Source organism: Pelophylax lessonae (assembly GCF_965119305.1).
Source record: "Pelophylax lessonae genome assembly, chromosome: 11".
NCBI lineage: Eukaryota > Metazoa > Chordata > Amphibia > Anura > Ranidae > Pelophylax > Pelophylax lessonae.
The window spans coordinates 234,502,000-234,527,171 of NC_138778.1; the positions used below are offsets into that span (position 1 = coordinate 234,502,000).

At 51.6% G+C, this 25,172-nt stretch overlaps 1 protein-coding gene across 1 annotated transcript in view; it reads left to right on the top strand.

Moving 5' to 3' along the window:
• Positions 1-21,598, top strand: part of GNA13 (G protein subunit alpha 13) — a 72,952-nt gene extending 51,354 nt beyond the window's left edge. Inside the window, exons 3-4 of the mRNA XM_082272213.1 lie at positions 17,847-17,897; positions 20,640-21,598. Of these exons, the coding sequence (XP_082128339.1) occupies positions 17,847-17,897; positions 20,640-21,212 (624 nt within the window). The 3' untranslated portion in view covers positions 21,213-21,598. The remainder of the gene's footprint in view (positions 1-17,846; positions 17,898-20,639) is intronic.
• Positions 21,599-25,172: the final 3,574 nt, after the last annotated feature.

The window sequence follows — 25,172 nt, forward strand, 5'->3', positions numbered from 1 at the left end:
CACAAATAAACATATCCAGGTGTTAGAATGTCAAAGTCCAGACCTGAATCCAATCGAGAATCTGTGGAAAGAACTGAAAACTGCTGTTCACAAACGCTCTCCATCCAACCTCACTGAGCTCCAGCTGTTTTGCAAGGAGGAATGGGCAAAAATTTCAGTCTCTTGATGTGCAAAACTGATAGAGACATACCCCAAGCGACTTACAGCTGTAATCCCAGCAAAAGGTGGCGCTACAAAGTATTAACTTAAGGGGGCTGAATAATTTTGCACGCCCAATTTTTCAGTTCTTTATTTGTTAACAAAGTTTGAAATATCCAATAAATTTCCTTCCACTTCATGATTGTGTCCCACTTGTTGTTGATTCTTCACAAAAAAATAGTTTTATATCTTTGTTTGAAGCCTGAAATGTGGCAATGTGGCAAAGGGTCAAAGTTCAAGGGGGCTGAATACTTTCGCAAGGCACTGTGTGTGTGTGTGTGTGTGTATATATATATATATATGTATATACACATACATACATACATACATACGTGTGTGTCTACGCGCGGACTGTTAGGACACTTACCTGTCCTGGAATCCAGCGATGAAGGACCGCAGCCAATGTTAATGCTGCCATTGCCGGGAAAGGGACCACAGCCAGGATTCTACTGCGCATGCGTGAAGCGCGATGCGCTCAGTTACCGGCCTGGATGGAGAAGGGGGCGGAACTTCTGACACATGGCGTGGTCCAACAGAAGTGGGGATAGGGTACCTTTCATAAACAGGTGCCCGCTCTGCTCTGCTCCCCCCCCCCCCCAAAAAAAAAAATATGGCATAGGAGGGGTGAGGAGACAGATGAGCGGAAGTTCCTCTTTTTGAGTGTAGCAGCCCCCTCCTGGTAGTTACCTAAGGTCCCTCTGTCCAGCGATGTCCTCTGCCGTCCGGGATCTCTCCCTCCTGATTGGCTGAGATACAGCCACGACGCCAATGGCTCCCGCAGCTGACGATCAAAGTCAGTGGGCCAATCAGGAAAAAGGGGGTGGGGCCGAACGACGGCTCCGTGTCTGAATGGACACACGGAGCTGCAACTCGGCAGGGGTGCCCCCATAGCAAGTTGCTTGCTGTGGGGGCACTCAATAGGAGGGAGGGGCCAGGAGCAGCAAGGAGGGACCTGAGAAGAGGAGGATTTGGGCTACTCTGTGCAAAACCAACTGCCCAGAGGGAAGTATATAAAAAAAAGACTTTAAAATCACTTTAAATATGTGTCGAACGATGTGTAATGTGTACTGTACTGTGTGCTGCTGCTTATAACCGAAGATCGGTTTCTCATCCCCGTATTGCAGTGATCCTCAACTCCGGTCCTCAGGGCCCACTAACAGGATAACTAAATTACATCCCAGGTGATATCATTTGCTGCTCAGTGATTGCAGTATTCTAGTCTGCATCTCCCCAAGGTAATACTTAAAATCTGGCCTGTTAGTGGGCCCCGAGGACCGGAGTTGAGAACCACTGCTGTATTGTATAGAAACAGATCATTCCCTCTGTACAGAGCTCCGGGCTGGTGATTGGACACAGCCGATCAGCAGGTCCCAGCTATCAATCATTGGCTGGGACCTGCTGACAAAATCCCACTGTGTCGGGGGACGGGAGGGGGGCCGCTCGTATGTGTGGTACCCTGTACCATGAAGAAGTCAGCGACTTGTAGGGACATTGCTGTCCCTGTACAGACCGCCCATCCGCAGTACATTGCAGGCGGTCCTGAAGTAGTTAAAACAGAACTCTGTATCCCAATGATAAGGCTCCATTCACATATAGACCTCTCAGATCGCGGGGAGAATTGCTGCGATTCTGCCTGCGATTCTGAACGATTGCAGGTCACTGGATGCCCGTGCGATTCCCGTGACTTACAATGGCACCCCAAACGCAGCGCGATTGTCACCTGACAAATTCTGGTAAAATCGTGCAAACAGAATCGCAGGACGCCTGTCACCCACAAAAGTAGAACTTCTTTTGGGCGACAAGTGTCCCGCGAATCTTTGCACGATTTTACCATGATTCATCGGGCAACAATCGCGGCAAAATCACGTGGCATTTGGGGCGCCATTGGAAGTCAGGGGAATCATACGGGCGTCCCGCGACTTGCAATGGTTTGGGATCGCGGGCAGAATGGCGGCAATTTTGGCCGCAATCCAAAACGCCTATATGTGAATGGAGCCTTAGACTTTGGGACAGACCCACATTGGGGGGGGGGGGGGGGGACTCCCCATGCATTGTAGAGTTAATGGGGGGGGGGGGGGGAATGTTTGTATGGAGTTGTTACTCAACCTTTTTTCAGTTACGGCACCCTTTAAAATTTTGCACAATCACAAGGCACTCCATTCTGAAGTGTAAAAAAAAAAACTAAACTAATAGTTTTACATAACGCAGCAACATCCATACACATGGGCCATCCAACGTTGGAAGTGATTTATTCATCGACTATTGCAAACTAGTACGGACTAGTATTCCAGGGTTTCTCTTCTCCCTCAGTTTCTCTTCTAATGTGACCCCAGTGCTGATGGAAAGGTGATGAGGAAGCGTATACAAGGATGCTGTGGAAGCACCCGTCATTCTCAAACAGTGATGTCACTGGTTATCAGGGTGCCAGTGGCTTGACCCGCCCAGTGCCCGGGGTTGTCGGGGTGCCAGTGGCTTGACCCGCCCGGGGTTGTCGGGGTGCCAGTGGCTTGATCCACCCAGTGCCCGGGGTTGTCGGGGTGCCAGTGGCTTGACCCGCCCAGTGCCCGGGGTTGTCGGGGTGCCAGTGGCTTGACCCGCCCAGTGCCCGGGGTTGTCGGGGTGCCAGTGGCTTGACCCGCCCGGGGTTGTCGGGGTGCCAGTGGCTTGACCCGCCCAGTGCCCGGGGTTGTCAGGGTGCCAGTGGCTTGACCCGCCCGGGGTTGTCGGGGTGCCAGTGGCTTGACCCGCCCAGTGCCCGGGGTTGTCAGGGTGCCAGTGGCTTGACCCGCCCAGTGCCCGGGGTTGTCAGGGTGCCAGTGGCTTGACCCGCCCAGTGCCCGGGGTTGTCAGGGTGCCAGTGGCTTGACCCGCCCAGTGCCCGGGGTTCTAATTCTACAAAGTAAAAACCTGTGGTGTTTTGTTGCCATTTTGCCATGGCACCCTGGTTGTAAAAGGCTGGTATGGCGTATGGTCTAGGATAGAACGGGCTGTACAGTACACATAGCCCAACCCTTTCAGGTCTCCTACACTGGAGGACTGGAGCACAGCTTCTGGTGGGGGTTGTCTTCCTTTGTAACTGCTGTGCCCCCCCCCCCCCCCCCCCCACCAGAGATTACAGATGTGAGGGATCTCTCCTGTCGGTATCCTGTGTCGTCTCTCCTGGTAAAGTTGTACCATCTCTGCTGTGAATCAGCGCCCTGCCCAGCCGGTCTTTCCTGTCCGTCTCTGTAATTACAGAGGAGTGGTGGATGGGTGGCGTGGCGGCGTCCTCACATCTGGAACACAGACACCTCCGGGGAGAAGTCACCATGCAGTCCGTCCCCTAATACTGGGGAATATCGGATCCCTTCATTCCTCATTGTATCACTTCATATATAACAAAGGAATACATCTGACACGGCTCTCCTCTGAGGATATTGTATTCCTAAAATGATCTGCACACAATTCAACCTAAAATGCACTTTTTGCATTCATACTTTTTTTTTTTTTTTTCCTGTCCAAACAAAAGTGTTTAAATGGGCTCAGTCATAGAGCGCGGGGGCTGTGCAGGCGAGTCCATACAGCGATGTGTCCGTGTGTCTGGGGCTGTGCAGGCGAGTTTATACAGCGATGCGCCTGGGGCTGTGCAGGCGAGTCCATACAGCGATGCGTCCGTGTGTCTGGGGCTGTGCAGGCCAGTCCATACAGTGATGGGTCCGTGTGTCTCTGGCTGTGCAGGCCAGTCCATACAGCGATGTGTCCATGTGTCTGGGGCTGTGCAGACGAGTCCATACAGCCATGTGTCTGGGGCTGTGCAGACGAGTCCATACAGCGATGTGTCCGTGTGTCTGGGGCTGTGCAGGCGAGTCCATACAGCGATGCGTCCGTGTGTCTGGAGCTGTGCAGGCGAGTCCATACAGCGATGTGTCCGTGTCTGGGGCTGTGCAGGCGAGTCCATACAGCGATGTGTCCGTGTGTCTGGGGCTGGGCAGGCGAGTCCATACAGCGATGGGTCCGTGTGTCTGGGGCTGGGCAGGCGAGTCCATACAGCGATGTGTCCGTGTGTCTGGGGCTGGGCAGGCGAGTCCATACAGCGATGGGTCCGTGTGTCTGGGGCTGTGCAGGCGAGTCCATACAGCGATGTGTCCGTGTGTCTCTGGCTGTGCAGGCGAGTCCATACAGCGATGTGTCCGTGTGTCTGGGGCTGTGCAGACGAGTCCATACAGCGATGTGTCCGTGTGTCTGGGGCTGGGCAGGCGAGTCCATACAGCGATGTGTCCGTGTGTCTGGGGCTGTGCAGGCGAGTCCATACAGCGATGGGTCCGTGTGTCTGGGGCTGGGCAGGCGAGTCCATACAGCGATGTGTCCGTGTGTCTCTGGCTGTGCAGGCGAGTCCATACAGCGATGTGTCCGTGTGTCTGGGGCTGTGCAGACGATTCCATACAGCGATGTGTCCGTGTGTCTGGGGCTGTGCAGACGATTCCATACAGCGATGTGTCCGTGTGTCTGGGGCTGTGCAGGCGAGTCCATACAGCGATGTGTCCGTGTGTCTGGGGCTGTGCAGGCGAGTCCATACAGCGATGGGTCCGTGTGTCTGGGGCTGTGCAGGCGAGTCCATACAGCGATGTGTCCGTGTGTCTGGGGCTGGGCAGGCAAGTCCATACAGCGATGGGTCCGTGTGTCTGGGGCTGGGCAGGCGAGTCCATACAGCGATGTGTCCGTGTGTCTGGGGCTGGGCAGGCGAGTCCATACAGCGATGGGTCCGTGTGTCTGGGGCTGGGCAGGCGAGTCCATACAGCGATGTGTCCGTGTGTCTCTGGCTGTGCAGGCGAGTCCATACAGCGATGTGTCCGTGTGTCTGGGGCTGTGCAGACGATTCCATACAGCGATGTGTCCATGTGTCTGGGGCTGTGCAGGCGAGTCCATACAGCGATGTGTCCGTGTGTCTGGGGCTGGGCAGGCGAGTCCATACAGCGATGGGTCCGTGTGTCTGGGGCTGGGCAGGCGAGTCCATACAGCGATGTGTCCGTGTGTCTGGGGCTGTGCAGACGATTCCATACAGCGATGTGTCCGTGTGTCTGGGGCTGTGCAGACGATTCCATACAGCGATGGGTCTGTGTGTCTGGGGCTGTGCAGACGAGTCCATACAGCGATGTGTCCGTGTGTCTGGGGCTGTGCAGGCGAGTCCATACAGCGATGGGTCCGTGTGTCTGGGGCTGTGCAGGCCAGTCCATACAGTGATGTGTCCGTGTGTCTGGGGCTGTGCAGGCGATTCGATACAGCGATGCGTCCGTGTGTCTGGGGCTGTGCAGGCGAGTCCATACAGCGATGTGTCCGTGTGTCTGGGGCTGGGCAGGCGAGTCCATACAGCGATGTGTCCGTGTGTCTCTGGCTGTGCAGACGAGTCCATACAGCGATGTGTCCGTGTGTCTCTGGCTGTGCAGGCGAGTCCATACAGCGATGTGTCCGTGTGTCTGGGGCTGTGCAGACGATTCCATACAGCGATGTGTCCATGTGTCTGGGGCTGTGCAGACGAGTCCATACAGCGATGTGTCCGTGTGTCTGGGGCTGTGCAGACGATTCCATACAGCGATGTGTCCGTGTGTCTGGGGCTGTGCAGGCGAGTCCATACAGCGATGTGTCCGTGTGTCTGGGGCTGTGCAGACGATTCCATACAGCGATGGGTCTGTGTGTCTGGGGCTGTGCAGACGAGTCCATACAGCGATGTGTCCGTGTGTCTCTGGCTGTGCAGGCGAGTCCATACAGCGATGTGTCCGTGTGTCTGGGGCTGTGCAGGCGAGTTTATACAGCGATGTGTCCGTGTGTCTGGGGCTGTGCAGGCGAGTCCATACAGCGATGGGTCCGTGTGTCTGGGGCTGTGCAGGCGAGTCCATACAGCGATGGGTCCGTGTGTCTGGGGCTGGGCAGGCGAGTCCATACAGCGATGCGTCCGTGTGTCTCTGGCTGTGCAGGCGAGTCCATACAGCGATGTGTCCGTGTGTCTCTGGCTGGGCAGGCGAGTCCATACAGCGATGGGTCCGTGTGTCTGGGGCTGGGCAGGCGAGTCCATACAGCGATGCGTCCGTGTGTCTCTGGCTGTGCAGGCGAGTCCATACAGCGATGTGTCCGTGTGTCTCTGGCTGGGCAGACGAGTCCATACAGCGATGTGTCCGTGTGTCTGGGGCTGTGCAGGCGAGTCCATACAGCGATGTGTCCGTGTGTCTGGGGCTGTGCAGACGAGTCCATACAGCGATGTGTCCGTGTGTCTGGGGCTGTGCAGGCGAGTCCATACAGCGATGGGTCCGTGTGTCTGGGGCTGGGCAGGCGAGTCCATACAGCGATGCGTCCGTGTGTCTGGAGCTGTGCAGGCGAGTCCATACAGCGATGCGTCCGTGTGTCTGGGGCTGTGCAGGCGAGTCCATACAGCGATGCGTCCGTGTGTCTGGGGCTGTGCAGGCGAGTCCATACAGCGATGTGTCCGTGTGTCTGGGGCTGTGCAGGCGAGTCCATACAGCGATGCGTCCGTGTGTCTGGGGCTGTGCAGGCGAGTCCATACAGCGATGTGTCCGTGTGTCTGGGGCTGTGCAGACGAGTCAATACAGCGATGTGTGTCTGGGGCTGTGCATGCGATTCCATACAGCGATGCGTCCGTGTGTCTGGGGCTGTGCAGGCGAGTCCATACAGCGATGCGTCCGTGTGTCTGGGGCTGTGCAGGCGAGTCCATACAGCGATGTGTCCGTGTGTCTGGGGCTGTGCAGACGAGTCCATACAGCGATGCGTCCGTGTGTCTGGGGCTGTGCAGGCGATTCCATACAGCGATGCGTCCGTGTGTCTGGGGCTGTGCAGGCGAGTCCATACAGCGATGCGTCCGTGTGTCTGGGGCTGTGCAGGCGAGTCCATACAGCGATGTGTCCGTGTGTCTGGGGCTGGGCAGACGAGTCCATACAGCGATGTGTCCGTGTGTCTGGGGCTGGGCAGACGAGTCCATACAGCGATGTGTCCGTGTGTCTGGGGCTGTGCAGACGAGTCCATACAGCGATGTGTCCGTGTGTCTGGGGCTGGGCAGACGAGTCCATACAGCGATGTGTCCGTGTGTCTGGGGCTGTGCAGACGAGTCCATACAGCGATGTGTCTGGGGCTGGGCAGGCGAGTCCATACAGCGATGTGTCCGTGTGTCGGGCTGTGCAGGCGAGTCCATACAGCGATGTGTCTTCATTCTGCACACGGCTCAGTACCGGGAGAGATCTCCTCTATGCTGTACAGGGCTGAGCATGGATAATGGGGGAAGAGGGAAATAATTAGGGCTGATTTGGGGGTACACCAAGGATAAACAAGGAATTTAATGGGAACAAATTGTAAAATAAAAAAATGTAACCTGACAAGTAAAATATAATCTTTACCCCATCAGATGGAAGATCGTCCTTTTATCATCATTTTGGTTTGCAAATGAGTGAAGACAAATATAACCAAATGACTTTTATATCTCTCCTGTCTGATCAATGATTAACCACTTACTGCCTGCAATGTACCCACACATCACTGCCAATGTCCGGGTATAGGGGGTGCATGTGTGCCCCCTCTGTACACAGCAGGAGCCGGTTATCAAGTCATGGCCAATGATTCATGGTTGGGACCCGATGATCAGCTGTGTCCAATCACAGCCCAGAGTTTTGTGTTGGTAAACCATACAGAGCTCTGTACAGAGGGATCAGCACACATTACACATAGGCACACACTTAACCATTCGATTGCCCCAAGATATTAACCCCTTCCCAGCCAGTGTATAGTATTAATCACTGTATTCCGGTCACTGGTGATGTCAGTCAGCTCCCCCCCCCCCCCCCAGTGTTGGTGTGAGATTGCCCGTTGCATTATCGCAGTCCCATTATAAGTGGCTGATCACTGCCAGTAGTAGTATAAATAAATCACAATTCCATTATATATCCCATAGTTTGTAGTTCTTAATTAGAACATCTACTAACTATTAGAACATCAACTTAAATCGGAGTTCCACCCAAAAGTGGTACTTCCGCGCATCTGCTTCCTCCCTCCCCCCCCAATGCCACATTTGGCACCTTTTATGGGAGGAGAGGGGGAACTGGTACCTGTTTGTGACACAGTGACAGGTACCCTTCCCCACTCCTTGAAGACTGCGCCGTGCCTTGAAAGTTTCGTTCCCCCTTCTCCTTCCCACGCCACCGAGCCAATGAGAATACACAGCACACTTTGCGCATGCGCAGTAGGGAACTGGCTGTAAAGCTTAAAGGCTTTATCGCTGATTTCCCATAGACTGAACGAAAGAAAAATTGTCTGGGGTGATGACATGGCGGGGGCTCCCTCTAAAGGTAAGCGATCTATATCTTAAAGAGGAAGTAAACCCTCGTCTGACACTTGTACCTATAGGTGATCCTATGATAAGGCTTCCCTATAGATGATCCTATGATAAGGCTTACCTATAGGTGATCCTATGATAAGACTTACCTATAGGTGATCCTATGATGAGGCTTACCTATAGGTGATCCTATGATAAGGCTTACCTATAGGTGATCCTATGATAAGGCTTACCTATAGGTGATCCTATGATAAGACTTGCCTATAGATGATCCTATGATAATGCTTACCTATAGATGATCCTATGATAAGACTTACCTATAGGTGATCCTATGATAAGACTCCCCTATAGATGATCCTATGATAAGACTTCCCTATAGGTGATCCTATGATGAGGCTTACCTATAGGTGATCCTATGATAAGGCTTCCCTATAGATTATCCTATGATAAGGCTTACCTATAGGTGATCCTATGATGAGACTTACCTATAGGTGATCCTATGATGAGACTTACCTATAGGTGATCCTATGATGAGGCTTACCTATAGGTGATCCTATGATAAGGCTTACCTATAGATGATCCTATGATAAGGCTTACCTATAGATGATCCTATGATAAGACTTACCTATAGGTGATCCTATGATAAGACTCCCCTATAGATGATCCTATGATAAGACTTACCTATAGGTGATCCTATGATAAGGCTTGCCTATAGATGATCCTATGATAAGGCTTCCCTATAGGTGATCCTATAAGACTTCCCTATAGGTGATCCTATAAGGCTTACCTATATTGATCCTATGATAAGGCTTCCCTATAGGTGATCCTATGATAAGGCTTCCCTATAGATGATCCTATGATAAGGCTTACCTATAGGTGATCCTATGATAAGGCTTACCTATAGGTGATCCTATGATAAGGCTTACCTATAGGTGATCCTATGATAAGGCTTACCTATAGGTGATCCTATGATAAGGCTTACCTATAGGTGATCCTATAAGACTTCCCTATAGGTGATCCTATGATAAGGCTTACCTATAGGTGATCCTATAAGACTTCCCTATAGGTGATCCTATGATAAGGCTTCCCTATAGGTGATCCTATGATAAGGCTTCCCTATAGATGATCCTATGATAAGGCTTACCTATAGGTGATCCTATGATAAGGCTTACCTATAGGTGATCCTATGATAATACTTACCTATAGGTGATCCTATGATGAGGCTTACCTATAGGTGATCCTATAAGGCTTACCTATAGGTGATCCTATGATAAGGCTTACCTATAGGTGATCCTATGATGAGGCTTACCTATAGGTGATCCTATGATGAGGCTTACCTATAGGTGATCCTATGATAAGGCTTACCTATAGATGATCCTATGATAAGGCTTACCTATAGGTGATCCTATAAGACTTCCCTATAGGTGATCCTATGATAAGGCTTACCTATAGGTGATCCTATGATAAGGCTTACCTATAGGTGATCCTATGATAAGGCTTCCCTATAGGTGATCCTATGATAAGGCTTCCCTATAGGTGATCCTATGATAAGGCTTCCCTATAGGTGATCCTATGATAAGGCTTACCTATAGGTGATCCTATGATAAGGCTTACCTATAGGTGATCCTATGATGAGGCTTACCTATAGGTGATCCTATGATGAGGCTTACCTATAGGTGATCCTATGATAAGGCTTACCTATAGGTGATCCTATGATAAGGCTTACCTATAGGTACTGTAAATATCTCCTAAACATGTACCGTTTAGGAGATATTTACCTTACATGCAGCCAGTGACGTCACTGGCGCATGCGCTCTGAAGGAACGGCCGCTGGTGCCGCTCCTTCAAAACTCCGTGCCGTGACTGTCGGCTCCCGCGTGCGTGAGTGACGTCACCGCAGCTCCGGCCAATCAGATGGCCGGATGCCGCGATCCCGGAAGACGGGCTACTGGACATGTCGCCCGTCATACAGGTGAGCGGGCGGCACGGCGGGGGCTCGTTCTAAGGTAAGTATTTCATAATGAGCTAGTATGCGATGCATACTAGCTCATTATGTGTTTCTCTTTCAGGTTCCAAAAAAAAAAATTATATGCGTTAACAACCTCTTTAAAAGTCAGCAGCTAGAGGATTTGTAGCTGCTGACTTTTTTTAAATGCATTTTATTTTCCCCAGCTGGAACACCGCTTTAAACAGAAACCAATATACGCTTAAGCAACGTTTCCACTAATGCGCCTACAAAGTTGCGCGATTTCAAGTGCGACTTTGTAGTGCAACTGGTTTCAGTGCAACTACATTCTATGAGGGACAAGTCGCACTGAAGTCATCCAAAAGTAGTGCAAAAACCTTTTCTCAAGTCGCTGCGTCTTGAGTCGCAGCACTTAGAACGGTCCTAATTGAAATTAATAGGTTTTGACTTGTCATGTGTCAAGACGCACAACAAGTCACTCTAGAGCAGGGGTGGCGAACAAGTTCGACAAAAGGAGCCAAAATTTTAAACTGTGAGAGTCAGAGAGCCACAGCACGCAGTGACCTGCCAAAACAGACAAACACTCACACAAAAGCATATAACTTTAACAATAATATATTAAACACATAATATAACATGCTCAGTCAGGTGTTTTCTGTTACCTTGTTGAAATGATGGGATGATAATCTCAGTGGGATTTCTGGCATCTTTTGTTTCCAGTAATCTTCTGCCCCTAATTTTCCAGCTAAAATTTTGGTTTTGGCTCTGCCCATACATGTGTCCCCATCAGAGACCCCCACACACATAAATGTCCCCCATCAGAGACCCCCACACACATAAATGTCCCCCATCAGAGACCCCCACACACATAAATGTCCCCCATCAGACCCCCACACACATAAATGTCCCCCATCAGAGACCCCCCCACACACATAAATGTCCCCCATCAGAGACCCCCCCACACACATAAATGTCCCCCATCAGAGACCCCCACACACACACATAAATGTCCCCCATCAGAGACCCCCACACACACACATAAATGTCCCCCATCAGAGACCCCCCCCCACACACATAAATGTCCCCCATCAGAGACCCCCCCACACACATAAATGTCCCCCATCAGAGACCCCCCCCCACACACATAAATGTCCCCCATCAGAGACCCCCCCCCCCACACACATAAATGTCCCCCATCAGAGACCCCCCCCCCCCACACACATAAATGTCCCCCATCAGAGACCCCCCTACACACATAAATGTCCCCCATCAGAGACCCCCCCACACACATAAATGTCCCCCCATCAGAGACCCCCACACACACATAAATGTCCCCCCATCAGAGACCCCCACACACATAAATGTCCCCCCATCAGAGACCCCCCCACACACATAAATGTCCCCCATCAGAGACCCCCCCACACACATAAATGTCCCCCATCAGAGACCCCCCCACACACATAAATGTCCCCCATCAGAGACCCCCACACACATAAATGTCCCCCATCAGAGACCCCCCCACACACATAAATGTCCCCCATCAGAGACCCCCCTACACACATAAATGTCCCCCATCAGAGACCCCCCCACACACATAAATGTCCCCCCATCAGAGACCCCCACACACACATAAATGTCCCCCCATCAGAGACCCCCACACACACATAAATGTCCCCCCATCAGAGACCCCCACACACACATAAATGTCCCCCCATCAGAGACCCCCACACACATAAATGTCCCCCCATCAGAGACCCCCACACACATAAATGTCCCCCCATCAGAGACCCCCACACACAGATTAATGCCCCCATCAGAGACCCCCTTAGTGCACCCCTTCCACATTTGCATCCTTCATCAGAGCCACCTCTCTGCATTTAGGTCCTATCAGAGAGCCCCCCCTCCCCTCCTCACCTGCTGCTGTTGATATGCGCAGGGTCACGGATGGTCGGTGCTGCTGCCAGTGCACTCCAGTGCCTGCTGAGGCCGCCTTAGATAAGGTTTTGCGGAGCCTCGGCGGGGAAGATGTCAGCGGGCGGCTGTCTCGGCTGAGCTCTCGTCAGTCACTCAGACATGTCCGTGACATGCAGCTGAGGCGGGAGGGAGACACACGGGTCCCCATGCTCTCTGGCCCGTGCAGTTGGGAGATGGGAGACGTGATGACGCAGCCTGGGGGCGGGACTACGCGCTTGGAGATCTCTCCTCAGAGGTCCCGCAGCATAACGAAACCAAACTTGGCAAAGAGCCACAGTATACCAAATAATAAGAGGCAAAGAGCCGCATTCATTTTGGCCGGGAGCCGCATGCAGCTCGAGAGCCGCGTGTTCGCCACCCCTGCTCTAGTGGAAACGGGGCCTTATTGTGATGTTTGTTTTTTTCTTTACTGCCAAAACATGTAGCAGAATACATTTTGACCTAAATTTATGATTTTTTTATCGCTCTATATATTATTATTTGTGTGAAAAAAAATGATATAAATGACATTTGGGTACAGTGTGGCATAACTGTGCAATTACCAGTTAAAGTAGCACAGAACTGAATAGCAAAAAATTGTCTGTCATGAAGTGGGTAAAACAATGTAACTTTGTATCGATCTCCCATCTGATCAATGTTTATAAACAATGCTTCTGGTAGTGGGGGTGTAAGTTCTACATCGTTCCTGTGTGTAACTCTCCCAGCTTCTTCACTCCATACAATGACAGAGGATGCTGGGGGTGTGGCGGGGGGATTGAACGACACATTTATTGTATTCGCTGAGTGATGGACCGCTCCACTTTAATGCTGATCCTTCCATAGAGGAGGTGACTTGTCTGGTATTGGTGTAGGATAAGAGGGGACACTAGATCGCCATCCTCTGGAGAATCCCCTGCCCAGCAGGCTCCTGATAGGTCATGGTATACATAGGGGGTCACCTTTTAGGTGTCTTAATGTGCAGAGAGGTCTCTTTTGGAGACACCGAGGGTATTTATAGAGACTGGAGTCCATGTTCTTCTTTCCTCCTCACTGTTATGGAAGTCCTGTGTATATCTTATTATTATTCTAGGAGCCAGCTAAAAAAAGTTAGGAGCAAGTTTTTTTTTTTTTTTTTTTTTTTTTTTTGCGAATGGCTGGCTTCTGTCGGACCGGCTGCCATACACGCGGGCCCAATGCCGGCCAGTTTTCAATGAAGCGGCTGATGCTGCCCGGCATTCGGCCCATGTGTACTTGTCTTGATGGTGTGATGGGCAGTGGCTCGCTGGGCAAGGACAGTGCAGCAAGTTGGAGGCGATCGGAGATCCAGTAACTCATGGCACGTTAGGCCCCTTTCATACGGACACCTCCGCTAAGCGCAATCCGCTTGCTCAGTGGGGATTTCTCTGCCAATCCCGGTTGAGTAGGTGGGTGACAGGTCCTATCCGCTCCACTATGCAGAGCAATCATGGACACAGTCCCACTCTCCTCTATGGGGCAATCAGATGGAAATGCCTGTCCATTTCAATCCGATGCCATCTGATTCAATCTGTCGGACGGATGGAAAGTAGGACCACCATCCGTCTGTTTTTGGCCGACAGTATCGGATGGCGGCGGTTATCAGCAGACATCCACCACTCCATAGAGGAGACTGGAGGGTCCAATCAGAACCGCCTGAAAAACTGACAGGCGGACCTGATCAGACAGCCTGTATGGGCCTTCGGCTGTGTGGCATGAAAGGGAGAGAATAAAAAATAATGAATTTTAATAGGAAAAAAATAAATAAAATCGGTTTTCATCTCGGCGCCACCAGTGACTGCTTGTTGCAGACTCGGCCGCCACAAGAGGGTGCCAGTTCCCCGATGGAACCGTCTCCCTACAGCAGGCTGTAAAGCCGCGGTCTCAGTTACCGGCCGGAGCGGCATCTTAGTCCGCGCATCCGCGGGCGGGGGCTGCAGTGTAGCCCAGGCGCTAGGTCTCTAAATCTAGTCGCCAATACAATCTCTTGCCTGGGGTTTGTCGAGCCCTTATTAGGGCTGGGCGATATGGCTGAAAACTGTATCACGATATCAGTGTTTCATATCGGTCGATATCGATAATTATTGATATTTTTTATTACCCATTTAAAATAAGGACCCTAGGGTGAGAATGCAGAGCGACGGGCATGGTACAGGAGAATGCAGGGTGACTGGCATGGTGCAGGAGAATGCAGGGTGACTGGCATGGTGCAGGAGAATGCAGGGTGACTGGCATGGTGCAGGAGAATGCAGGGTACTTGGCATGGTGCAGGAGAATGCAGGGCACTGGCATGGTGCAGGAGAATGCAGGGTGACTGGCATGGTGCAGGAGAATGCAGGGCACTGGCATGGTGCAGGAGAATGCAGGGCACTGGCATGGTGCAGGAGAATGCAGGGCACTGGCATGGTGCAGGAGAATGCAGGGCACTGGCATGGTGCAGGAGAATGCAGGGCACTGGCATGGTGCAGGAGAATGCAGGGCACTGGCATGGTGCAGGAGAATGCAGGGCACTGGGCATGGTGGAGGAGAATGCAGGGCACTTGGCATGGTGGAGGAGAATGCAGGGCACTGGCATGGTGGAGGAGAATGCAGGGCACTGGCATGGTGGAGGAGAATGCAGGGCACTTGGCATGGTGGAGGAGAATGCAGGGTACTGGCATGGTGGAGGAGAATGCAGGGTACTGGCATGGTGGAGGAGAATGCAGGGCACTTGACATGGTGGAGGAGAATGCAGGGCACTGGCATGGTGGAGGAGAATGCAGGGCACTGGCATGGTGGAGGAGAATGCAGGGCACTGGCATGGTGGAGGAGAATGCAGGGCACTGGCATGGTGGAGGAGAATGCAGGGCACTGGCATGGTACAGGAGAATGCAGGGTTGTGGGCATGGTACAGGTAGACCATGCCCGCAGCACTGCATCCCTTGTAGTGTGCCCGCAGCCCTGCATAATGGCAGGTAGTGAAGCTGTTTCACTTACCTGTTCCAGAGGCGCCTTCATTTTAAAAATGGCGCCGCCACGTCTGCGCACGCGCCGCCACCGCTCGTGTAATTTCGGCTATTCCCGGCCTCTCCCGAGCGGCGGCGGCGCGTGCGCATTGACATGTATGCGACGGGCGGCGCCATTTTTAAAGCTTAAACCCGTCGGAGCGGACTTTTCCTTTTATCGTTCAGTCTTGTATTGCTATCGAATGTCACTATCGCGATACATATCTGTATCGTTTTATCGCCCAGCCCTAGCCCTGATTATACGGGATTTATACAGTGCAGACAGTTTACACAGCGCTTTACAACTTGAGGGCAGACAATACAGTTACAGTAGTTTTATACAGTTGGAATCAGAGCCCTGCTTACAGATTACAGGGGGGGATGTCTTCTATTTGCTCCCTCTAGGAACTCTCCAGTATCTCACTGATGGGGTCTCTTCCAGAAAATAATTGAATTCGTACATAACCCCTGTGTGTGTGTGGTGTGATCTGTAAAACACCGACTGGAATGATCACTTTGTACTTAGTAATGCTTTCTGTCTTCTGGGAGAGTAGATATTCTGGATTGTCACATCTACAGCCATGTCTATTATATGGCAGGTGGGTGAATGTAGAGTCCAGGGAACAGTCAGTCCTTTTCTTTCTTCCCCGGAGTTTGGTCTATCGGCGCCAGGTCCTGGGCTCAGTGTCTGGCAGGGGTTTTCAGTTCTGTATTACAGCCCATGTTGTGTTCATGTGACCTCCGTACTATTACAGAATGAACAAACTCTTCCCTCACCCCGGTGTTCAGTTATTGGAGGATTGTCACCCACTGTCGGTCTGTAGCTGTCATACCCTCTGCATAGTACAATGGAGCCCGCACAGTCCCAGGATACACAGATGTGGCACTGGCCGCCTCCACCCTAAATCCTGAGACTTGCAGAGGTGCCATGTCCACACCATTGGATCCCGTGCTGGCATTGGCTTCTGACAACCGATTAGGTTGGGTATGCTGGGGGTGTCCATGGTCCTGTGTTCTGTCTGATAGGGGGCAGTCTTCAGGCCGGGTATGCTGGGAGTGTCCATGGTCCTGTGTGCTCCCTCTGTCTGATAGGGGGCAGTCTTCAGGCCGGGTATGCTGGGAGTGTCCATGGTCCTGTGTGCTCCCTCTGTCTGATAGGGGGCAGTCTTCAGGCTGGGTATGCTGGGAGTGTCCATGGTCCTGTGTGCTCCCTCTGTCTCACAGGAGGCAGTCTTCAGGCCGGGTATGCTGGGAGTGTCCATGGTCCTGTGTGCTCCCTCTATGTCTGATAGGGGGCAGTCTTCAGGCCGGGTATGCTGGGAGTGTCCATGGTCCTGTGTGCTCCCTCTGTCTGACAGGAGGCAGTCTTCAGGCCGGGTATGCTGGGAGTGTCCATGGTCCTGTGTGCTCCCTCTATGTCTGATAGGGGGCAGTCTTCAGGCCGGGTATGCTGGGAGTGTCCATGGTCCTGTGTGCTCCCTTTGTCTGATAGGGGGCAGTCTTCAGGCCGGGTATGCTGGGAGTGTCCATGGTCCTGTGTGCTCCCTCTGTCTCACAGGAGGCAGTCTTCAGGCCGGGTATGCTGGGAGTGTCCATGGTCCTGTGTGCTCCCTCTATGTCTGATAGGGGGCAGTCTTCAGGCTGGGTATGCTGGGAGTGTCCATGGTCCTGTGTGCTCCCTCTGTCTCACAGGAGGCAGTCTTCAGGCCGGGTATGCTGGGAGTGTCCATGGTCCTGTGTGCTCCCTCTATGTCTGATAGGGGGCAGTCTTCAGGCCGGGTATGCTGGGAGTGTCCATGGTCCTGTGTGCTCCCTCTGTCTCACAGGAGGCAGTCTTCAGGCCGGGTATGCTGGGAGTGTCCATGGTCCTGTGTGCTCCCTCTATGTCTGATAGGGGGCAGTCTTCAGGCCGGGTATGCTGGGAGTGTCCATGGTCCTGTGTGCTCCTTCTGTCTGATAGGGGGCAGTCTTCAGGCCGGGTATGCTGGGAGTGTCCATGGTCCTGTGTGCTCCCTCTGTCTCACAGGAGGCAGTCTTCATGCCGGGTATGCTGGGAGTGTCCATGGTCCTGTGTGCTCCCTCTGTCTGATATGGGGCAGTCTTCAGGCCGGGTATGCTGGGAGTGTCCATGGTCCTGTGTGCTCCCTTTGTCTGATAGGGGGCAGTCTTCAGGCCGGGTATGCTGGGAGTGTCCATGGTCCTGTGTGCTCCCTCTATGTCTGATAGGGGGCAGTCTTCATCCTCCCCTGTGTGTTCCCTCTGTCCTATAGGGGGCAGTCTTCATCCTCCCCTGTGTGTTCCCTCTATGTCCTATAGGGGGCAGTCTTCCTCCTCCCCTGTATATTTATGGTATTTTCTATGAGCTGTGACAGGTTCTCTTTGATTTGCATTGACTGACTGACTTTTCTGTCTCTTCCAGGGGGAATCTGTAAAATATTTCCTGGATAATTTGGACAAGCTTGGACAAATGGTGAGTTGGGTGTGCCATGCCAATGGCTCTGACCTGGTCAGTAGTGGGGGAGGGGGTTGAATTGTATGAGGCAGAAGAGAACCGGTCACTGAACCTAGGGAATGAATGCTCTCAGTATGAATAAGTTGCTCGGAGTTCATTCATTGAGATCATTTTAACATGGAGCCATTTAGCAGGATGTAACTCCGCCCCCTGTGATGTCAGGTGCTTCCTGCCAGCTTTTCTCTGTCCTCATTGGAGGAGGCATCTTTGCCTCTCATATTGACACCGAACATCACCTGGGGAGGGGTTACCATGGCTCACATTGGCTCTGTGATAGGTTCTCTTTGTTGGGAGGTCCCAGTTAGAGAGATGACCCCTCCCAGTACGGTGACTCACTGAACATGTGACCAGACTCCACCCACCACTGCCAGATATGAGCAGACACGCCCACCAGGAGATCCCGGATGTTGTGTATACATTGTATGCGCTTTCTCCTCATTGGTGGATCTTTGTACATTACACAATAACTTCACCTTTATTCCCTATGGACACATTCTGGTTGTATCTGTTCAGATATCAGCCCACCAATTATGGTGAGGGAGACCTGAGGGGGGCGCTGTATGAAATGTGGAGTTGGCAGTGGTGCCTGCTGTCACCCGGGTGAGGAGATGAGAGCTCAGGAATCATCCAGCAATGGCTCCTCCCATATATACCATGTGATCAGATCTCAGACTTCCTGTCTGGAGGGGGTTAACCCTTTATTAACAGCGCAGAGGAATCAGTGGGCTCCCCTCTGCAGCGTCATGTGTGCGCCCTCTGCTGGATGATGCTGGAATGGATGACAGAAATGTGCATTTCTACAAATGGGACTTCCCAGAGCCAGAAATGTTGGTGATTGATGACAGGGGAGCACAGATTGCTGGGGATTGTAGTACATTGATGACAGGGGAGTGCAGCTTGCTGGGGATTGTAGTACATTGATGAAAGGGGAGCGCAGATTGCTGGGGATTGTAGTACATTGGAGATGATAAAAGGGGAGCGCAGATTTTGGGGATTGTAGTACATTGGAGATGGGAGGGGAGCGCAGATTGCTGGGGATTGTAGTACATTGATGACAGGGGAGCGCAGATTGCTGGGGATTGTAGTACATTGATGAAAGGGGAGCGCAGATTGTTGGGGATTGTAGTACATTGGAGATGGGAGGGGAGCGCAGATTGCTGGGGATTGTAGTACATTGATGAAAGGGGAGCGCAGATTGCTGGGGATTGTAGTACATTGATGAAAGGGGAGCGCAGATTGCTGGGGATTGTAGTACATTGATGAAAGGGGAGCGCAGATCGCTGGGGATTGTAGTACATTGATGAAAGGGGAGCGCAGATTGCTGGGGATTGTAGTACATTGATGAAAGGGGAGTGCAGATTGCTGGGGATTGTAGTACATTGATGAAAGGGGAGCGCAGATTGTTGGGGATTGTAGTACATTGGAGATGGGAGGGGAGCGCAGATTGCTGGGGATTGTAGTACATTGATGAAAGGGGAGCGCAGATTGCTGGGGATTGTAGTACACTGATGGGAGGGGAGTGCAGATTGTTGGGGATTGTAGTACATTGGAGATAGGAGGGGGAGCACAGATTGTTGGGGGTTGTAGTACATTGGAGATGAGAGGGGAGCACAGATTGTTGGGGATTGTAGTACATTGGAGATGGGAGGGGAGCGCAGATTGCTGGGGATTGTAGTACATTGATGAAAGGGGAGCGCAGATTGCTGGGGATTGTAGTACATTGATGAAAGGGGAGTGCAGATTGCTGGGGATTGTAGTACATTGATGAAAGGGGAGCGCAGATTGCTGGGGATTGTAGTACATTGATGAAAGGGGAGCGCAGATTGCTGGGGATTGTAGTACATTGATGAAAGGGGAGCGCAGATTGCTGGGGATTGTAGTACATTGATGAAAGGGGAGCGCAGATCGCTGGGGATTGTAGTACATTGATGAAAGGGGAGCGCAGATTGCTGGGGATTGTAGTACATTGATGAAAGGGGAGTGCAGATTGCTGGGGATTGTAGTACATTGATGAAAGGGGAGCGCAGATTGCTGGGGATTGTAGTACATTGATGAAAGGGGAGCGCAGATTGCTGGGGATTGTAGTACATTGATGAAAGGGGAGCGCAGATTGCTGGGGATTGTAGTACATTGATGAAAGGGGAGCGCAGATTGCTGGGGATTGTAGTACATTGATGAAAGGGGAGCGCAGATTGCTGGGGATTGTAGTACATTGATGAAAGGGGAGCGCAGATTGTTGGGGATTGTAGTACACTGATGAAAGGGGAGCGCAGATTGCTGGGGATTGTAGTACATTGATGTTGGGGGAGAGCAGATTGTTGGGATTGTAGTACGTTGATGACAGGAGCACAGATTGTTGGGGATTGTAGTACATTGAGGACACGGGAGCGCAGATTGTTGGGGATTGTAGTACATTGGAGATGGGAGGGGAGCGCAGATTGTTGGGGGTTGTAGTACATTGGAGATGGGAGGGGAGCACAGATTGTTGGGGGTTGTAGTACATTGGAGATGGGAGGGGAGCAGAGCTTGTTGTGGATTGTAGTACATTGGGGGGGGGGGGCAGAGATTGCTGAGGCTTGTAGTTCTTGGAGATGGGATAGCAGATTGCTGGGTCTTGTACATTGTCGATGGCATGTGAAGAAATGTCTCCTGACTCCTGATGATGAAATTAGTGATAGTGTCTCTGCTTTCCCTTTTCAGGACTACCTCCCCTCCCAGCAGGACATATTACTGGCCCGTCGTCCCACCAAAGGAATCCATGAGTATGACTTCGAAATCAAAAATGTGCCTTTCAAAATGGTGGACGTTGGGGGTCAGCGGTCGGAGCGGAAGCGCTGGTTTGAGTGTTTTGACAGCGTTACCTCCATCCTGTTCCTGGTGTCTTCCAGCGAGTATGACCAGGTGCTCATGGAGGACCGGCAGACCAACCGCCTGACCGAGTCCCTCAACATCTTCGAGACGATAGTCAACAACCGTGTCTTCAGCAACGTCTCCATCATCCTGTTCCTCAACAAGACAGACTTGCTGGAGGAGAAGGTGAAAATTGTCAGCATAAAGGACTACTTCCCTGAATTCGAGGGGGAACCCCACTGCCTCTCCGACGTCCAAAAGTACCTGGTAGATTGTTTTCGCAACAAGCGTCGAGACCAGCAGCAGAAGCCGCTCTACCACCACTTCACCACCGCCATCAACACCGAGAACATCCGCCTGGTCTTCCGTGACGTCAAAGATACAATCCTCCACGACAACCTCAAGCAGCTGATGCTGCAGTGATCTCCGAACTCAAACTCTTTTATCCTGTTTTTATCAGATTTTATGTTTTTTTTTGAGGTTTGTAAGAGGAAGAGAGACGATTGTCAGCTCTTGGACTTCTGCTGATCTTCCAACTTTTGGATAGTTGCCATAAATCTTCGCCAACTGAAGCCTTCTCCTTTTTGCTGGATCATCCCACCGGGGGGAGGGCCTGGCAGACTCGTGTTGTACGTGGCTCCGCCCTCGCCTTCCCGGAGGATCCCGACGCTTCTGCCGCAGTAGCGCATTTGCTGCCAATGCGGATTCCCACTGTGAGGACATAGGATCGCTTGCTGCGACTTCTACTTTTTGTGTGTTTTTTTTTTAAAACTAGCAACGCAGGAAAGAAGCACAAATTTATTTTTAAACTTTTTTTACCCCATTGTAGGAGGAGCAGCAACCTTTTTACACTTTGTTTTATATTACAGAAGGTATAGTAAAGGTTCCCAGGGGAGCTCCTTCTCTAGTTTTATACTAACACCACCAACGGCTTCAGGACTTTAGGCCTTCAAAAGAAAAAAACAAAAAAACAAAATTGCAGTGAGGTGGCGTTGACTGCGAGTTCCTTAGAGCGCTAATGTCTGATTGGCTCCAGAATAGTTTGGGGCGTGTTCATGGGAACTGGCTGCTGATGTCACTGAAAGGAAAGGCCAGTGATGATTTATCAGATGCAGTATGTTTTTTTTTTATTTAATTAAAGCCTTTTATAACTTCTCACCGTGCCTGCTGGTAGGAGCCTCATTCATAGTGCTGAACCCGGACAATAAACCTGGACTTTGTATCCAGGCATCACCAGATTAAAGCTCCACTCCGGCCAGACGTTTGGTGCCAGTAGCGTTGAGGGTATTTGTTTTACCACTGCGGAAGCCTTCATTTATGAATTCAGTAAAAGGTTTTTGCCCCTTTATTTCCATGTGACTGTTATTCCCCTTGCCATCGTTATTGTAACATCCCCTACATAGTTCTATGAAAGACCTGAGGGGAGGGGTTCCCGCACTCCTGGTCTGACCCCGCCCACTAATATGGCTGCATATGATTGTCAGACCACACGTCTCCTGGTCTGTCCCATCCATCACGAGGTCAGGAGACGCCATGACTTTGCACTTTGACAGGCAAGCTTGTAAGCCCGCCCATGGGCAAGCTTGTAAGCCCGCCCATGGGCAAGCTTGTAAGCCCGCCCATGGGCAAGCTTGTAAGCCCGCCCATGGGCAAGCTTGTAAGCCCGCCCATGGGCAAGCTTGTAAGCCCGCCCATGGGCAAGCTTGTAAGCCCGCCCATGGGCAAGCTTGTAAGCCCGCCCATGGGCAAGCTTGTAAGCCCGCCCATGGGCAAGCTTGTAATAGGGGTGCACCGATCCGACTTTTCTAATACCGATACCTGGAATTGTGTATGTACCGATAGAGATCCAGGAACTACACAAATACACAATATGCATGCGGCTGCAGAACAGAGCAAAGCCACTGCTTCATGTGTACGGCTCCTCCATTCACAGGCGGAGTGTATCTGATAATATTTTGCCTGTGAGCCGGATCTATACAGGAAGTAGCGGCTCCCATCCCATATTACTACTACACCAAGTAAGGGACGGCTGAGCCGGGACTCGGCAAAACCGGATCGGCCAGTGGATCGGCGGCTCCGTGCAAGTAAGGGGACGGCTGAGCCGGGACGCAGCAAAACGGGATCGGCCCGTGGATCGGGTAATTTTACCAATCCAGCTATTTCGGCAGTATCGGCGCCGATATCCGATCCTAATATCGGATCGGTGCATCCCTAGCTTGTAATCCCACCCATGTGCTTGCTCATTGAGTACACAGATTCCCAGTGCATGATGGGAGCTTTAGTCTGAAAGACCAGCAATGAACACTAAGGTTCGGTTCACACTGCCGCGACTTGGAATCCGACTTGTGAGACCCCAAGTTGTATGACGTGTCAGATCCCATCTTGGTTAAAGAGAACGGTCTTGGCATTACTGAAGTCGCAACAACTTTAGAAAAGGTTCCTGTACCACAAGGCGACTTCTTTCCAGCTTGTGCACATAGCCCCGGTTCAAACTGCGGCAAATTGTCATGCGACAAACTCATAAGTTGCGTCCCATTTACGGCAATGGAACAGTTCGAATCGGTGCGACTCAAGTCACTCCGACTTCAAAAAGGGTTCCTGTACTACTTCAAGGTGACTTCTATCTGACTTGTGCCCATAGACTTTAATGGAAATCGCCTCCAAGTCGGATCAACATCTACATTAATGTAATTTAGATCCAACATTACAGGAAGATTACACAGGCATTCCCAAAAGTCATCTAAAGTCGCATCAAAGTAGTACTCAAGTCGCCAGGAAGTCCTCAGGCAAAGTCGCACTGTAAGTCACAAGATTCTCACGGCAATGTGAACCGAGCCTAAGGGGCTGATTTACTGAAACTGGAGGGTGCAAAATCTGGTGCAGCTGTGCATAGTAGCCAATCATCTTCCAGGGTTTATTATCAAAGCTTCATTGCAAAAGATTAGGTTAGAAGCAGATTGGCTCCCATGCACAGAGGCACCAACACTCCAGATTTAGTAAATCTCCCCCCATGGTGTCACATGTAAAAGTCATGCTCCAGATGAATGTAGTGTTAGGACTCCTAACTACTAAGTAGAACTTGATTTTATTGCGCCCTGTTTTCTACAGCGGCGAGTCGTCTCACTTCCTTTCTGCTTGTCCCTGAGACTGGAAATTATGCAAAATTTCCTCACTAGAGACACAATAAATACAATGTAGGGCTGGGGTGAGTTTGATGCTGATATTGGGGGGGGGGGGGTTGCAGGGGTTTAGGGACATCTTAAGGAGATTTACGAACACTGGAGCGTGCAAAATCTGGTGCGGCTGTGCATGGTAGCCAATCAGCTTCCAGCTTTTATTGTCAAAGCTGAAGTTAGCATCTGATAGGCTACCGTGCACAGCTGCACCAGATTTTGCGCACTCCTGTTTTAGTAAATTAACCCTTAGGTCTCTTTCACACGGGCGGTGCGCCCGACGGAGTCCATTCTGCTCAGCAGGGGATCGATCTGCCGATCCCCACTGAGCAGGCGGATGACAGCGCCATCTCCGCTGTGTGCAGAGACAGACCTGTCAGATCCCCGCTCTCCTCTATGGGGAGGTTGGATGAGTACGGACCACCTGTCCGTTCTCATCCGATCCTCCAGACGGATGGAAAATAGGGTTTCCATCAGTCTGGATTTCACGGATCGGAGAGCAGCGGGTGTCAGCGGACATGTCACCGCTGACATCTGCTGCCCCATAGGGATGCATGGAGCATCCGATCAGGTCCGCTGACAGGCAAATCGAATCGCCCGTGTGAAAGGGGCCTTAGCCTAGTTTCACACTTGGGCGGGTGGTTACTGCACCTGTTCCCCCCCCCCCCCCCTAAACAAAAATGAGCTGCAGTTTAGGAGATGTCTGAACAGCACCCCATGTACTGGAAACTGCACCACACTTACGGTTTCCATTCAGGCTGCGTTTTCAATTAAGGTGCACAGACCTTGTCGCCATGTTTTCAGGAGGCCCACACAAAACGCGTCATGCAGGTGTGAACGTAGCCTAAGGCTTGGCTCATCCTTAGATCTGACCAATCATAGGCGTGGTTTCATATGTCACGCAGAAGGTAGCCATTTAATTTCAATAGGCTGCCCTGTGCGTTAGAAACGCAGATAAGTCGTCCCTGACTGCAACAGGAGGTTTGGCGCTCATGAAAAGGATGGCACATTGCCATCTGGTAAAGGGTAGTGCATTTCTGTGCATGCCGGGAATGCCTGTGATGTTGCGTACGTTTTGACGTGTATAGATGTGAACCTTGACTAAGAGGAAGTGATGTCAGCATTTAAATCCCTCCTCCCGTGCCTGAGCATAGCTCCTGTACACAGTGATGTCACCGGCTTTAAGGCCCCTTTCACACGGGGTGGATTC